The sequence below is a fragment of the Bombina bombina genome, chromosome 6 (genome assembly GCF_027579735.1).
Source record: "Bombina bombina isolate aBomBom1 chromosome 6, aBomBom1.pri, whole genome shotgun sequence".
NCBI classification, from domain to species: domain Eukaryota; kingdom Metazoa; phylum Chordata; class Amphibia; order Anura; family Bombinatoridae; genus Bombina; species Bombina bombina.
In genome coordinates, this window is record NC_069504.1 from 377,353,028 (window position 1) to 377,370,581 (window position 17,554).

General features: G+C 37.5%; 1 protein-coding gene across 1 annotated transcript in view; it reads right to left on the reverse strand.

The window, feature by feature from the left end:
- The window catches only part of CFAP43 (cilia and flagella associated protein 43), a 491,704-nt gene that overhangs the window by 352,471 nt on the left and 121,679 nt on the right, over positions 1–17,554 (reverse strand). The window contains exon 7 of the mRNA XM_053717078.1: positions 16,427–16,512. Within this exon, the coding sequence (XP_053573053.1) occupies positions 16,427–16,512 (86 nt within the window). The remainder of the gene's footprint in view (positions 1–16,426; positions 16,513–17,554) is intronic.

Genomic DNA, 17,554 nt, shown 5'->3' on the forward strand with positions numbered 1-17,554 from the left:
GTTCTTAGACATGTCTAAATCAAGACTATGAAGCAGGTCTTCTGTGACATTCTACAGATCAGGACAGAAAGACAGTTCTATATAAATAAAAAATCCAAAAATAAAACTACTTTCAGAGAATTAAAGGGACATTGTACTCTAAAATGTTCTCCCCATTAAAGGGACACTGTACTATAAAATGAAGTTATCCAAATGGCTTGTTATCCCTACTGCAAAGTATTAAATGTATAGCAAAGTGTTCCTTTGAGTTTAGTTTTTTTATATGAAATAGCTGGTTTTGCTTTTTAAAACCCATCACCTGTTCTTCTCAAGGACATGTGCCATAAAAAGCAGACTTGCTAATGTTATCTATGTCTAAACATAGTTAGGTATTGAAATGCTAATTATGGTTGGGCACAACCAACTATTTCATATACAAAAAAAAACCTCTCTCTCTCCTACCCCCAACTTGGAAATTAACCCGTTAACGACTGAGGACGTGACAGGCACATCCTACAAAAAACGGTCATTAATGACCAAGAACATGCCTGGCACGTCTTCAGGGAAAATGATCGCTGGAAGTGATCGTGATCGCTTCCAGACGCTCTCAGGATATTGCAGCAATGCTTTGATATTGAGACATCGTGCAATACCCTCCGGTCAGTTACTGATGCCACTCTGTGGCCCTCTCTGCATCGGCCAGCGATGGTGCCGATTGTTGGTGGTGTGGGAGGGATACAAGAAAGGTGGGTGGGCGGCCCATCTCTGGAGGGGGCATGAGAGGGGCGGGAGTGGCTGGGACCGCTATGCTATGGAAAAAAAGTTGTAGCTAGTGAGTTGGAAGGAGGGAGAGGGGGATAACAGTAGGAAAATAAATCTGGGAGGGGGGTAGGGTATTGAGGGGGGGCAGCTACAGTACAGAAAAAATGGGTATTTACATTTTTTTTGTTTTAAATGAGCCAAATTTGCAGTAAACTGGGTACTGGCAGACAGCTGCCAGTACCTAAGATGGCAGCAAATAGATAGAGAGGGGAGGGTTAGAGAGCTGTTTGGGGGGGGAATCAGGGAGGTTGGAGGGTATGGGGGGATCCTACACTGCAGAATATATATATATATATATATATATATATATATATATATATATATATATATATATATATATATATAACTGACTTTCTGCCACTACTTAAACCCAATTTTTTTCTTTCATGATTTAGATAGAGCATGCAATTTTAAGCCACTTTTTCTCCTATCATCAACTTTTCTTTGTTCTCTTGGTATCTTTATTTGAAAAAGTAGGAAATATAAGTTAGGGAGCCGGCCCATTTTTGGTTTCAGCACCCTAGCTAGCGCTTGTGATTGGTGGATTACATTTAGCCACCAATAAGAAAGTGCAACCAAGGTTCTCAACCAAAAATGAGCCGGCTCTTAAGCTTACATTCTAATAAAGATACCAAGAGAACAAAGAAAAATTGATAATAGGAGTAAATTAGAAAGTTGCTTAAAATTGCATGCTCTATCTGAATTATGAAAGAAAAAAAATTGGGTTTACTATCCCTTTAAGATGGGGGTGACCTTTGTGGGGTGGGGGAGGGAAGAGAGCTGTTTGAGAGGGATCAGGGAGGGATCAGGGGTGGGATGTGTCAGATGGGAGGCAGATCTCTACACTAAAGCTAAAATTAATCCTACAAGCTACCTAATTAACCCCTTCACTGCTGGGCATAATACAAGTGTGGTGTGCAGCTGCATTTAGCGGCCTTCCAGCAATGCTAAAGCCATATATGTCTGCTATTTCTGAACAAAGGGGGTCCCAGAGAAGCATTTACAACCATTTGTGCGATAATTGCACACGCTGTTTGTAAATAATTTCAGTGAGAAACCTAAAGTTTGTGAAAAGTTAACGATTTTATTTATTTGATCGCATTTGGTGGTGAAATGGTGTCATGAAATATACCAAAATGGGCCTAGATCAATACTTTGGGTTGTCTAATAAAAACAAAACATAATTTATGTAAAAACTTAACTGATAAATTCATTTCTTTCATATTGGCAAGAGTCCATGAGCTAGTGACGTATGGGATATACAATCCTACCAGGAGGGGCAAAGTTTCCCAAACCTCAAAATGCCTATAAATACACCCCTCACCACACACAATTCAGTTTAACAAATAGCCAAGAAGTGGGGTGGTAAAGAAAGGAGTAAAAAGCATCAACAAAGGAATTTGGAAATAATTGTGCTTTATACAAAACATCATAACCACCACAAAAAGGGTGGGCCTCATGGACTCTTGCCAATATGAAAGAAATGAATTTATCAGGTAAGTTCTTACATAAATTATGTTTTCTTTCATGTAATTGGCAAGAGTCCATGAGCTAGTGACGTATGGGATAGCAATAACCAAGATGTGGAACTCCACGCAAGAGTCACTAGAGAGGGAGGGATAAAAATAAAAAAGGCCATTTCTCGCTGAAAAAATAATCCACAACCCAAAATATAAGTTAATTCTCATTAAATGAAAAGAAAAAAAAACTTAAAACATAAGCAGAAGAATCAAACTGAAACAGCTGCCTGAAGAACTTTTCTACCAAAAACTGCTTCCGAAGAAGTGAATACATCAAAAACGGTAGAATTTAGTAAATGTATGCAAAGAAGACCAAGTTGCTGCTTTGCAAATCTGATCAACTGAAGCTTCATTCTTAAAAGCCCACGAAGTGGAGACTGATCTAATAGAATGAGCTGTAATTCTCTGAGACGGGGCTTGACCCGACCCCAAATAAGCTGAATGAAACCAAAGCTTAACCACAAAGCCAAGGAAACGGCAGAAGCCCTCTGACCTTTCCTAGAACCAGAAAAGGTAACAAATAGACTAGAAGTCTTCTTGAAATCTTTAGTAGCTTCAACATAATATTTCAAAGCTTTTACCACATCCAAAGAATGGAAGGATTTCTCCAAAGAATTTTTAGGATTAGGGCACAAGGAAGGGACAACAAATTCTCTATTAATGTTGTTAGAAATCACAACCTTAGGAAAGAATTTAAATGAAGTCTGCAAAACCACCTTATCCTGATGAAAAATCAGAAAAGGAGATTCACAATAAAGAGTAGATGATTCAAAAACTCTTCTAGCAGAAGATATGGCCAAAAGGAACAACACTTTCCAAGAAAGTAGTTTAATATCCAAAGAATGCATAGGCTCAAATGGAAGAGCCTGTAAAGCCTTTAAAACCAAATTAAGACTCCAAGGAGGAGAGATTAATTTAATGACAGACTTGATACAAACCAAAGCCTGTTAAAAACAGTGAATATCAGGAAGCTTAGCAATCTTTCTGTGAAATAAGACAGAAAGAGCAAAGATTTGTCCCTACAAGGAACTTGCAGACAAAACCTTATCCAAACCATCCTGAAGAAACTGAAAAATTCTAGGAATTCTGAAAGAATGCCAAGCGAATTTATGAGAAGAACACCATGAAAATAAGTCTTCCAAACTCGATAATAAATCTTTCTAGAAACAGAATTACGAGCCTGTAACATAGTATTAATCACTGAGACAGAGAAACCTCTATGACTAAGCACTAGGCGTTCAATTCCCATACCTTCAAATTTAATGATTTGAAATCCTGATGGAAAAAACGGACCTTGAGACAGAAGATCCAACCTAAATGGAAGAGGCCAAGGTTGGCAACTGGACATCCGAACAAGATCCGCATACCAAAAACCTGTGAGGCCATGTTGGAGCTACCAGCAATACAAATGACTGTTCCATGATGATTTTAGATATCACTCTTGGAAGAGAACTAGAGGCGGGAAAATATAAGCAGGTTGGTAGCACCAAGTAAGTGTCAACGCAACTACTGCTTCCGCCTGAAGATCCCTGGACCTGGACAGATACCTAGGAAGTTTCTTGTTTAGATGAGAAGCCATCAGATCTATTTCTGGAAGACCCCACATCTGAACAATCTGAGAAAACACATCTGGATGGAGAGACCTCTCCCCCGGATGTAAAGTCTGATGGCTGAGATAATCCGCTTCTCAATTGTCTACACCTGGGATATGTACCACAGAAATTAGACAAGAGCTGGATTCCACCCAAGAAAGTATTTGAGATACTTCTATCATAGCTAGGGGACTGTGAGTCCCACCCTGATAATTGACATATGCCACAGCTGTAATATTGTCTGTCTGAAAACAAATGAACGGTTCTCTCTTCAACAGAGGCCAAGCCTGAAGAGCCCTGAAAATTGCACGGAGTTCCAAAATATTGATTGGTAATCTCGCCTCTTGAGATTTCCAAACCCCTTGTGCTGTCAGAGATCCCCAAACAGCTCCCCAACCTGAAAAGACTTGCATCTGTTGTGATCACAGTCTAGGTTAGACGAATCAAAGAGGCCCCTAGAACTATATGATGGTGATCTAACCACCAAGTCAGAGATAGTCGAACATTGGGATTTAAGGATATTAATTGTGATATCCTTGTATAATCCCTGCACCATTGATTCAACATACAAAGCTGGAGAGGTCTCATATAAAAACGAGCAAAGAGAATCGCGTCCGATGCTGCAGTCATGAGACCTAAAAATTCCATGCAGATAGCTACTAAAGGGAATAATAGAGACAGAAGTTTCCAACAAGCTGAAACCAATTTAAATTGTCTCTTGTCTGCTAGAGACAGAGTCATGGACACTGAATCTATCTGGAAACCTAAAAAGGTGACCCTTGTCTGAGGAATCAAGGAACTTTTTGGTAAAATGATCCTTCAACCATGTCTTTGAAAAAACAACAGTAGTTGATTCGTGAGAGATTCTGCAGAACGTAAAGACTGAGCAAGTACCAAAATATCATCCAAATAAGGAAACACCACAACACCCCGCTCTCTGATAACAGAGTAGGACACCAAGAACCTTTAAAAAGACTCCTAGAGCTGCCACTAGGCCAAAAAGGTAGAGCAAAAAATTGGTAATGCTTGTCTAAAAAAGAGAATCTCAGAAATTGAAAGCAATCTGGATGAATCGGAATATGAATATATGCATCCTGTAAGTCTATTGTGGGCATATAATGCTCTTGCTGAACAAAAAGCAGAATAGACCTTATAGTCACCATTTTGAAAGTTGGTACTCTTACATATCTATTCAAAATTTTTAGATCCAAAACGGGTCTGAATGAAATTACTTTCTTTGGGACAATGAATAGATCTGAATAAAACCCCAGACCCTGTTCCTGAAATGGAACTGGCATGATTACCCCAGATAACTACAGGTCTGAAACACACTTCAGGAAAGCCTGATCCTTTACCGGGTTTGCTGGAATGCGTGAGAGAAAAAAATCTTCTCACAGGCGGTCTTACTCTGAATCCTATTCTGTACCCCTGAGAGACAATATTCTGAATCCAGTGATTTTGGACCTAATTGATCCAAACAACTTAGAAAAATCTTAATCTGCCCCCTACCAGCTGAGCTGGAATGAGGGCCGCACCTTCATGCAGACTTGGGGGCTGGCTTTGATCTCTTAAATGGCTTGGATTTATTCCAATTTGAAAAAGGCTTCCATTTGTATACAGATTACTTGGGGAAGAATAACGTTTCTGTTCCTTATTTAAGAACAAAAACGGTTAGAAACTTTAAATTTACCCTTACATCTTATCTTGAGGCAAAAAAACTTCCTTCCCCCCAGTGACAGTTGAAAATATTGAATCCAACTGAACCAAATAATTTATTACCTTGGAAGGAGAGAAATAGCAATCTGGACTTAGAAGTCATATCAGCATTCCAAGATTTAAGCCACAAAGCTCTTCTAGCTAAAATAGCTAAAGACAGAGATTTAACATAACTTTTGATGATATCAAAAAATGGCATCACAAATTAAATTATTAGCATGTTGAATCAAGTTAACAATGCTAGACAAATCATGATTCGATACTTGTTGCGCTAAAGTTTCCAACCAAAAAGTTGAAGCAGCTGCAACATCGGCCAAAGAAATTGCAGGCCTAAGATGAAGACCTGAAAATAAATAAGCTTTCCTTAGATACGATTCAAGTTTCCTATCTAAAGGATCTTAAAAAGAAATACTATCATCCGTAGGAATAGTAGTACGTTTAGCAAGAGTAGAGATAGCCCCATCAACTTTGGGGATCTTTTCCCAAAACTCCAATCTAACTGCTGGCAAAGGATACAATTTTTTAAACCTTAAAGAAGGAATAAAAGAAGTACCAGGCCTATTCCATTCCTTAGGAATAATATCAGAAATAGCATCAGGAACTGAAAAAAACTCTGAAATAACCACAGGAGGTTTATAAACAGAATTTAAACGTTTACTAGCTTTAAAATCAAGAGGACTAGTCTCCTCAATATCCAATATAATCAACACTTCTTCAACAAAGAACGAATGTATTCCATTTTAAATAAATAAGTAGATTTGTTAGTGTCAATATCCGAGGAAGGATCTTCTGAATCAGGTAGATCCTCATCAGAGGAGGATAATTCAGTATGTTGTCGGTCATTTGAAATTTCATCAACTTTATGAGAAGTTTAAAAAGACCTTTACATTTATTAGAAAGCGGGATGGCAGACAAAGTCTTCTGAATAGAATCAGCAAAAAAATCTTATAAATTCACAGGTATATCTTGTACATTAGTTGTTAAAAGAACCTCAACAGGCAATGTATTATTACTGATGGACACATTCTCTGCATGTAAAGGTTTATCATGACAACTTATTACAAACCACAGCTGGAGATATAATCTCCATAAGATTACAAAAAATGTACTTAGCTTTGGAAGAACTGTTATCAGTCAGCAGGATTCCAACAGTGTTTTCTGGATCAGATTGAGACATCTTGCAAAATGTAAGAGAAAAAACAACATATAAAGCAAAATTATCAATTTCCTTATATGGCAGTTTCAGGAATGGGAAAAACATGCAACAGCATAGCCCTCTGATAGAGAAAAAAGGCAAGAGGCATATAGGAATGGGGTTTAAATTATAAAAATATTTGGCGCCAAGAATGACGCACAAACAGAGAAATTTTTTTGGCGCTAACAACATCCGGAAATTACACACTCGCGTCATTGAAGACGCAACCTTGTGAAAGGACTCGACGTCGACAAAGACGCTGGAAATTACGAATTTGCATCATTGAACGTAACTTCGTGCCAAAAAAATCTTGCGCCAAAAATGACGCAAAATAGTTTGGCATTTTGCGCCCTCGCAATCCTAATTCTGCCCGCAAATTTAAAATGACAGTCAATTGCAAAAGGACTATACCCCAGGTAAGAAATACAATTTTCCTAAACAAATGCACTTCTCAGATATGAAACTGACAGTCTGCAAAAGGAAACATACTGAAACCTGAATCATGGCAAATATAAGTACAATACATATATTTAGAACTTTATATAAATACTAAAAGTGCCAAACCATAGCTGAGAGTGTCTTAAGTAAATGAAAACATACTTACCAAAGACACCCATCCACATAGCAGTAAGCCAAACCAGTACTGAAACGGTTATCAGTAGAGGTAATGGAATATGAGAGTATATCGTCGATCTGAAAAGGGAGGTAGGAGATGAATCTCTACGACCGATAACAGAGAACCTATGAAATAGATCCCCATGAGGAAAACCATTGCATTCAATAGGTGATACTCCCTTCACATCCCTCTGACATTCACTGTACTCTGAGAGGAATCAGGCTTCAAAATGCTGAGAAGAGCATATCAACGTAGAAATCTTAGCACAAACTTACTTCACCACCTCCATAGGAGGTAAAGTTTGTAAAACTGACGTGTGGGTGTGGTGAGGGGTGTATTTATAGGCTTTTTGAGGTTTGGGAAACTTTGCCCCTCCTGGTAGAATTGCATATCCCATACGTCACTAGCTCATGGACTCTTGCCAATTACATGAAAGAAATATATACATGGAAAGGGTTATTTAGAGATTCCTGACATATATCAGTGTTACAATGCAACTATCACTAATTTTGTAAAAAAATGGTTTAGAAATAGCAAAGTGCTACTTGTACTTATTGCCCTATAACTTGCAAAAAAGCAAAGAAAATGTAAACATTGGGTATTTCTAAACTCAGGACAAAATTTAGAAATGATTTAGCATGTAGCATGGGTGTTTTTTGGTGGTTGTAGATGCGAAAGAGATTTTGGGGGTCAAAGTTAAAAAAAGTGTGTTTTTTTCATTTTTTTCGTCATATTTTATTTATGTTTTTATAGTAAATTATATGATATGATAAAAATAATGGTATCTTTCGAAAGTCCATGGCGAGAAAAATGATATATAATATGTGTGGGTACAGTAAATGAGTAAGAGGAAATTTACAGCTAAATACAAACACAGCAGAAAAGTAAAAATAGCCCTGGTCCTTAACGCTAAGAATGTTTAAAAATGGTCTGGTCACTAAGGGGTTAATCAGTGCTATTGTTTCCTGTTTACATAGCTTTCCTATACATAATATGTTTGTTAACCATATTTTCAGTGTATGTGGTGATTTCTACAGGCCAAAGCAGCTATTTGAAATAACAAATTAAAGGTAAAGGAACTGTTTGAAAATAATTTAATACACTCCAGCAGATAAAATGGACTATTGGAAACACATTAAAGCAGAGAAATTTTAGAGCACAATGATCTTTCCTAATTATATGTTGTTGTTTTTTTTTTAGCTTTAATTTAATAAACTCAATTTAAAAAGGTCCTATTTTGCACTTCCTCCATTTACCTAATTATACAAAGCCATTCACAGATGGCTCTACATATAGTTCTCAAGAGCGTGCACCGCCATATTAAATCCCATAATCAATTTCTTTTGCAAGGCTGTCAGTAGGAGGAGTGCTTGTCTCTATCTCTATCGGTCATAACTGTAGTCACGTGATTGTTACCCGTAGCATGGAATGTTATGTGCTATTAACACTTGCAGACTTGCTCTGTCAAAATACGGAAGCGCACATACTTTTTTTTTTTTACAGGCTTCACACTACAGAGACATGCGTGTGTGGCTTGGTCAGGGTGCGCATGCGACCGGGATCGCGCATTGCCGATTAGCATATTCACTAGCAAATTTGAATAATCGATCTGATTGGTCAATTGCTTTGCGCCATTTCAGTGACTGTCTGCCGGGGCTGTCAACTAATGAGAGATAGCAGCATGAAGCGGTTTCTTCAAAATAGAAAAAGCATGGTAATTAATATGAATTCTACTTTATTTTCAAACGCAATGTATTATCTATGTACTTTGGTAAAACAATATTAGTTGCTTTAATACACAGTTTTATGACCCTTTAATTGTTTGTAAAGAGATTGTTTAACTTTATTTTGTTATTTGAAATAACAGCTTTTGTCTGTACTAAAATATACTATACTAAAATTATAAATCACAAATGTATTCTCTGTAGAAAAACAATATAAACAGGACACATAAGCCCTAGTTAATACATCAGTTGGAGGAGATTTTTGTATCTTAACACCCCAGCCATAATTAAAGTGATGGTAAACTTGCCTGAACTACTTTTTGCTAATATAAAATGCAACCCAATAATAGTATACTAGTGTTTGTGTGTGTGTGTGTGTGTGTGGGTGTGGGTTTAGTCCTCCCAATGTGATTTCAGGATCTATAAGTGTTCTTAGAACTCACACTCACCTGCCGACCCCCTTTCTCGCCTTCTTTTTTTCCCCTAAGAAACTTCTTAAGCAGCATGGCTCGCTAGTTTCTAAATTCTTACATGGATACGTATTAGCATGTCAAACCGTGTACTCATTTAGCCAATCACATTACACTAGTGATTGACATCGCCATGCGCCTGCATGTTACTTTAACACATGTGTGTCACAGAAAATGGGATCTTTTGCTCCGATTCAGGGCTAGATTACGAGTGGAGTGCTAATTATTGCTTGTGTCCTAAATGCGCTCAACTTTTTGCGTGCATTAGATACTGCGCGTATTACAAAAGTAATTTTTTTTTCTCTTATTGCACAAGTCCAACATGCGCAAAAATCCGAAGTTAGAATATTGCGACCACGTTAACGTATTCTACCATAGAATTTAATAAAGAGCAAATAGTAGGGAAAAAAAAACTAACACCCTACTTGGGCACAAACCCAATCGCATTTTCTCAAGTGTGCTAACCTGACATGATACTATTAATATTTCACATTCCAATGTTCTTCACATAGCAGAATATGTTATGTATTTATCAATACATATTTTTGATGGTATTTTGGTACTATATATATATATATATATATATATATATATATATATATACACAGGTAGCCCTCAGTTTACGCCGGGGTTAGGTTCCAGAAGGAATGGTTGTAAATCGAAACCGTTGTAAATTGAGGGAGTTAGGTTCCAGGCCCCTCTCAAATTTGTCATAAGTAACACCTAACACATTATTTTTAAAGCTTTGAAATGAAGACTTTAACTGCTAAACAGCATTATAAACCTAATAAAATAATCACACAACACATAATATATAATTAAACTAAGTTAAATGAACAAAAACATTTGCTAAGCAGCATTATAAACCTAATAAAATAATCACACAACACATAATATATAATTAAACTAAGTTAAATGAACAAAAACATTTGCTAAACAGCATTATAAATCTAATAAAATAATCACACAACACAGACTTCACTTGCATTTTTCTGCAAACAGTTATTTCTATGCATTCCAATCTGGACTGATTTATAGACAGGAAGATCTTGTTCCTTTGAAATCTTCTCAATAGCTCAGGTTTGGTTAAACTGATTAATTTCAGCTTGCTTTGCTTTGCTGCAACACAAGCGGACAGCTCCACCTACTGGCTATTTTAATAAATGCACTGCTTCTCAATGCTTTTCAATAGCAGTCACATGACTGGAAAAAAAGGTTGTTATTCTGAAACGGTGTAAATTGAACCGTTGTAAAACGAGGGCCACCTGTATAGGTATAGATATATCTAGGAATATCTATTTAAAAATTCCCCTATGTGAAGAACATTGGAATGTGAAATATTTGCATTAAATGCATAGTTAATTTATTAAATATGTATATTGCATAAATATAATTTTGCATGTTTTCAGCTACTTGACTGCAAAGGGCTCCAATGCACGTATATATGTGTCCATATATGTATACATATGTATTTATGTGTTTATATGTTTTTTACTATATATTTACTGTACATATTTAACATTCTAATGTTCTTCACTTACAGGATAATGTTATTTTTATTCATAGTTATATAGGTATAGATATGTACTTTACATAAACAGTATCAGATATGCTGTATATAGAAATATATTTAATAATAAAAAGTACATTATTTTCTATGTGAAGAAGTAACGAATGTAAAATATGCGTTTTACACATCGTGTTTCTCAATTTAAATCTTAACACGGTCAGGTTAACGCACACGAGAACTTAGTATACTTAATGCGGGTTATTGAAATATTATATATAAAATATTTCAAAATTTAATATAAATTATTAAAAATTAAGAAACTTCTTTTATTGCCAAATGACTTTGAGCCCCTTCCTGGTGATTAATGTACGCCACAGCTGTTACTTTGTCTGACTGAAACCAAATTTAAATTTCTTGTATCAGGAGGAACCACGACTGAAAGGCTTGAAAAATCACCAAGATGTTGATTTGTAACCTTGCTTCCTGAGAAGGCCAAACTGCTTGCGCTCTTCGAGTTACCCAGGCCATGCCCCAGCCTGAAAGACTGGCATCTGTTGTCACTTTGGCCCAAGATGGATGAAGAAAAGAAGCTCCAAGGGTCAAGGACTGATTGTCTATCCATCAGAAAAGAGATTGTCTGACTGCTGAATCTAAAGCAATCATTTGATCTAAATGATGGTAACTTTTCGTCCATTTCTTTGGCATAGAAAGCTGAAGAGGATGAATATGTAACAAAGTTGGCAGCGTTGTACCACTTTGACATCTTGTTTTATACTGCTTTTAACTTTTTGCTCTTGAAAAAGGCTATTGAAATAGCCGAAACGCGTTGAGCTTGTATTAATAAACTTCTTAAGCTGCATCCGATGAAGTCCTGATCATGGTTTTAAATAAAGGCTTATTATTCACGGATATCTTGTGAGTATGCTCTAAATATGCGCCACCTAATTACATGGAAGTTGCTGCACTATTGTGAGCTTTTATTTTGGAGATGAGAAGAGCTTGGAGATTCTGAGGAAGTGGACAGCTTTGATCCCTGAAAGTGGTACAGCGCCGCCAGCTTTGCTACATATTAGTCTATTATACACGGATTGGGAGAACCGGGACTGGCAGCAAACACCTACAGGTAAGTGCTAACATTGGTTTAATAAGATACTTGCTATACCATAAAAAAGCTGAAGAGGACGCAAGTAAAAGCGGGCAAAAAGGTATGGCATCTGAGGCTGCTACCATTAGATCAACTACCACCATACAATGGGCTACTGTAAGGAAGGAACAGGCTTTGTGAAGATTTTGTTTGCAATACTTGATGAGAGAGAGAGACGCAAGGAAATTAAATCTATAGCTACCCCCAGAAAACAGACGTTGATACTGGGGGTTAAAGAACTCTTTGGCACATTTATCTGCCAACTGTAACAGTGTAGAAATGACAGAAGTCATTGAGTGTGAGAAATTGCAAGGTGCTGAGAAGGGGCCTGAATGAGAATATCATCTAGGAAAGGATCTGCTGAAATTCCTTGTGATCTGATCACAGCCAAAAACCTTTGTGGATATTTAGGGGCAGTGGCCAACCCAAAAGGTAGGGCAACAAATTGAAAATGCTTGTTCTGAAAGGAAAACCTGAGGAATTGATAATGCTCCCTGTGAATAGGAATATGAAGTTATGCAGCCTTCAGATCTATGGTGGTCATGAATTGACCCTATTGTACTAAAGGTAAAATAGTCCGAATGGTTTCCATTTTGAAAGTGGGAAAACTCAAAAGTTTGTTTAGGGTTTTCAAATCCAGAATAGGTTGGAAAGTTACTTCCTTTTTTTGAACAATAAACAGGTTGGAATAAAAATCCTGACCCTGTTCTGAGACAGGAACAGGATGAATAACTCCCATCAATTCTAAATCTTGAACACACTGAATGCAGGCAGCTGCCTTTGATGGATTTTTTGGAAAATGGGACAGAAGAAACCGTCCACAAGAAAGTCTGGATCGGAAACCTATTCAGTACCCCCTGGGATACAATGTTTAACACTCAGGGATCCTGAACCGATTGAAACCAAGCATCCTGAAAACAGCTTAGTCTGTCCCCAACTAGAACTGAATATAGTTTGGGGACTGCACCTTCATGCTGACTTAGAGTTGGAGGAAGGTTTTTTGTTTTACTTTGATTTTAACTAAGAGTAACAAGGTTTCCAAGATTAGTTGGAGGAGGCGGACTTCTGGGAAGTAGAGGATTTATAATTCTTGGAGGAACGAAAGGAACAAATTGATTGCCAGATCTGTTCTTGTTCTTAGACCTTTTTTTTGTAATGATTTACATAACCGCATCACAAATAAAAGTTTTAGCAGAGCGAAGGATTGTAATGCATTGCTGTAATTCCTCCACAGCAGACTGATCTGTAATAAGTTTAGATAAAGAATCACACCATAAGGCAGCAGCCCCAGCTGGTTTTAAAAGATAACCTGTTTGAAGGACTTTCTGAGCAAATATTCTAACTTGTGGTCCATGGGATCCCTGAAAAAAGTACTATCTTCTAATGCAGTGTTCTTCAAACTTTTTTCCCCAAGACCCAGTGCCATGATACCACATACCTTTGTTAACCTATTTTTATGTTTGGTCTGAAAATGTCTGATATAATATACAAGATAGCTGCAATTTTTGACAAAGTTACTAAAATTTGTGAGTACTTTATTCCTCATTATATTCAAACTTGAAAGTGTTGTAAAAGGTAAAAACACACACACATTCTCATACAACACACACAAACACCACATACTCTCAACCAACACACACAACACAAACACACCACACACACTCATACAACACACACACACACACTCTCATAGAACACACACACTCTCATAGGACACACACACTCTCATAGAACACACACACTCTCATAGAACACACACACTCTCATAGAACACACACCACAAACTCTCATATAACACACACCACAAACTCTCATATAACACACACCACAAACTCTCATATAACACACACACACCACACACACACACACACTCATACAGTACACGCAAGTTGCGTCCCAGTAAATATGGTGTTGCGACTCAGTAATGGGTCGCGACCAATGGTTTGAAGAACCCTGCTCTAATGGAATAGTGGTACACTTAGCCAAAGTAGATATTGCTCCTTCAATCTTTGGAATAGACTCCCAAAGCTCCACATTCTTGGCAGGTAAAGGATACATGCTCTCAAACCTAGAGAACGAAGCAAAGGAAATCCCAGGTTTATGCCATTCTTTGAAAATAATTTCAGAGACTAATTCCGGAACAGGAAAAACCTCTGGAGATTTTGGTTTGTCTTCAGCAGTTTTTTGTTTAATCTAAAAACCACAAAGTTTGAAGAACCTCCTTCAATAATGAACGTAAATGATCCAATTTAAACTAAAAATAATTATCCGGATAAGAAACAGATTCTGAATCCTCTGAGGATATCTTGCCATCTGATGAAGATTCTGAATCCTCAGACGAGTAATCTTGCAAAACAGATGGTATGTCCCTATGCTGACTAGGAGCTTGAGCCACTGCAACATCCTCTGATCTCTTAAAAACCATGGATTTGCATTTATGCTTACTTGATGGCGGCATAGATGCCAAAACCTCAGTATCAATGTATAAATTCTGGAGAAAAATCTATTGGAACTCCCTGTGCAAAATACACAGGGTTAGATCAAAACCCTCTACAGGGTAAATTAGGGACAGACTGACGAGTGTGTATTACCTGGGATATAAAGATACTGCACAGCTGCACTGGAGGACAACCTAAAACAGTTTTGCAAAGCAAACACAAAACGTGGGAGAAATTATGGTCAGTAGATCTTCGTTCCAATGTATCTGAAAAAGCAGATTTGTTTGGGTCCATGGCAGCAAATGTTAAGAGGTTACACGCACAGGAAAGTTACACAATAAAATGTACAGTAGTATGGCTGTATGTTATGCAGTTAAAGTGATAGTGTATATATAAAGGGGAAAGGAGTCTCTCAGGCAAAATCAAAATTACTGCTCAGTAATATGTATTTCATAGTTTGTATAGAGAAGCTGCTGCACATAATTTATATCAGAAATATGACCCCCAATAGCTCCTGGTGTCTAGGGTACTTACCCCCTCCACCGTGATAGCCGGTGCACAGTTGGAACAAGAATGGTTGCAGCAGTCATCAAAATGTAGCAAACTGTGAAGGTCGGAAAATATTAACTGTTGCGCTAAGAGAGGGCACTCGCCAACCTCAAGAGTGAGCTCATCAGAAATACCTTTGTGCTCTGAGACAGGAGATCTGATATTACACAAAGCGTTCCTCAAGTAAATGGTACGCTCCCTGCTGTACAAGCCATAAAGGAGAGAATCAGGAGAGCGCTCTGCAATCCTGCATAATAAACTGACTGAGAGTGCGCTCTTAACTGTAGAGCAGCAAAGTGTCTCTGGTGAGGTAAATATACGTGAGAAAAAGAGAAATGGAAACAGAATACAAATTGTTACAGAGCTCTCTGCTGTAAAAAAATATTAGCTGGAAGTATCAGAAATATGTTAGCTGAGAGACCCCTGTAGCCCCCAATAAAGAACACCCCAATGTGAAAATAAAACTAATAAGATGATACACGGTTTTCCCCTGGCTATGCTATACCTGAATGGCACCCACTCCACTGAACTTACCAGCTGATAAGAAGCCGATTCCATCAGAGAGCCCATCCAGTGCTGTGAAGGTACTAGCAGAGAATTTTAAGGAGGAGTATAACATAGAAGGCTTATGACTAAAATCCCATAGGGAAATCTTGTGTCAGTACCCAGTACTCCTATTCCCTGTATCTAAGGTTTCCTGATGAAAAAGGGGTCATGGGTCTCTTTCAATGTAGAACATGGAAAACCTCAAAGCTTCACCTACTTCAGGAAGGCAAAGAATAAATCTGAGTGGTACAGGGAGGTGGGGGGTTCAAAAGCTCTTAGTGTTTGGAGTATCTTTGCCTCTTCCTAGTGGCGGGAATTCAATCCCACACGTCAAGGCTCAAAGATTTGCCAGGGACAAGTTGCATAATGTCAGTAGCATATGATGGACGAGTAAGTGACAAATTGACCTGCATATGATCAATGGCTCTATCAGCAGCATAGCCTGTGCATGTTAAAAATGATCACTCTAGCAGTAATAACTTTTAACCAGAGCATTTATAGTGTAAAAATTCTTCTTGTTGTATTGAAATGCATTGATTGGCATCAAGCACCATTTTTAACATTCTTACAAAAATGTTTACTATATAGTAACAGGATACACTTACTCTTCCAGCAACGTAGAGTCCATCTTTATGAAGTGCCATTGTCTTTATGTGTTTGATGCTTTCTTCATCAACACTGTTAGAGCGTTCTGCAAAAACAATAGAGGTTCACATAAATCTTTAAAGGGACATAAAACAAGTTTGGATAGAGACAAAATATAATAATATGTACTTTAATTACTTTACCTGCAAATTTATACTGCAGTGCCTCGCCATTAACCTTTTCTTTTTAGTTTCTGAATTGTAAAGCTCTAACTCCCACCCACACAATTTCTTTTATGGCTGTATCAATATCTATTGTCGCTTTTGGTAGAATACAAAAATGCATAGGGATTATCTGCTGGAACATGCCTAGAAGCTGTGAACTCAGTTGAAATACAATGCTTGTGTCTAAACACTGATAAGGGTGGGTGGAGTTGGCTGCTCAAGGCAGCTTAGCTATGCAATTCATTTTGCTTATTTTTGAAATTATTTTAAAATACTTGCCAGCAATTTTAAAAAAACATTTTTTTTTATGCAAACTGTTTTTAATTATTTAGCCATTTTAGGATATGCACAGATCTCAACCTGTTTTATGTCCCTTTAAGTTGTATATTTAGGTGTGTAGGAAATGGTGTAAACGTGGTACTTAGTCATGCTGCATCCCTTCTGCTTACCCTTCCTGGACAGAGGGATATTCATGCAGAGAATTAAGGTAGCTTTATAAATGTTTGTGTATTTAGAAAATTATAGATAAGATGTAACATGTATGTTTTACAAGGTAACTGCTATGAAGAAAACTTCTCAATAAGTGTATTATATGTGTTTTATTGAGAAAACATAATTTATGCTTATCAGATAAATTCCTTTCCTTCCTGGCAGGGAGAGTCCACGACTTCATTCCTTACTGTTGGGAAATACAACACCTGGCCACCAGGAAGAGGCAAAGACACCCCAGCCAAAGGCTTAAATATCCCTCCCACTTCCCCTATCCCCCAGTCATTCTGCCGAGGGAACAAGGAAAAGTAGGAGAAACATCAGGGTATAAAGGTGCGAGAATAAATAATATAAAAAAGGGAGCCGCCCATCAAAACAAATTATGGGCGGGATCGTGGACTCTCCCTGCCAGGAAGGAAAGGAATTTATCTGGTA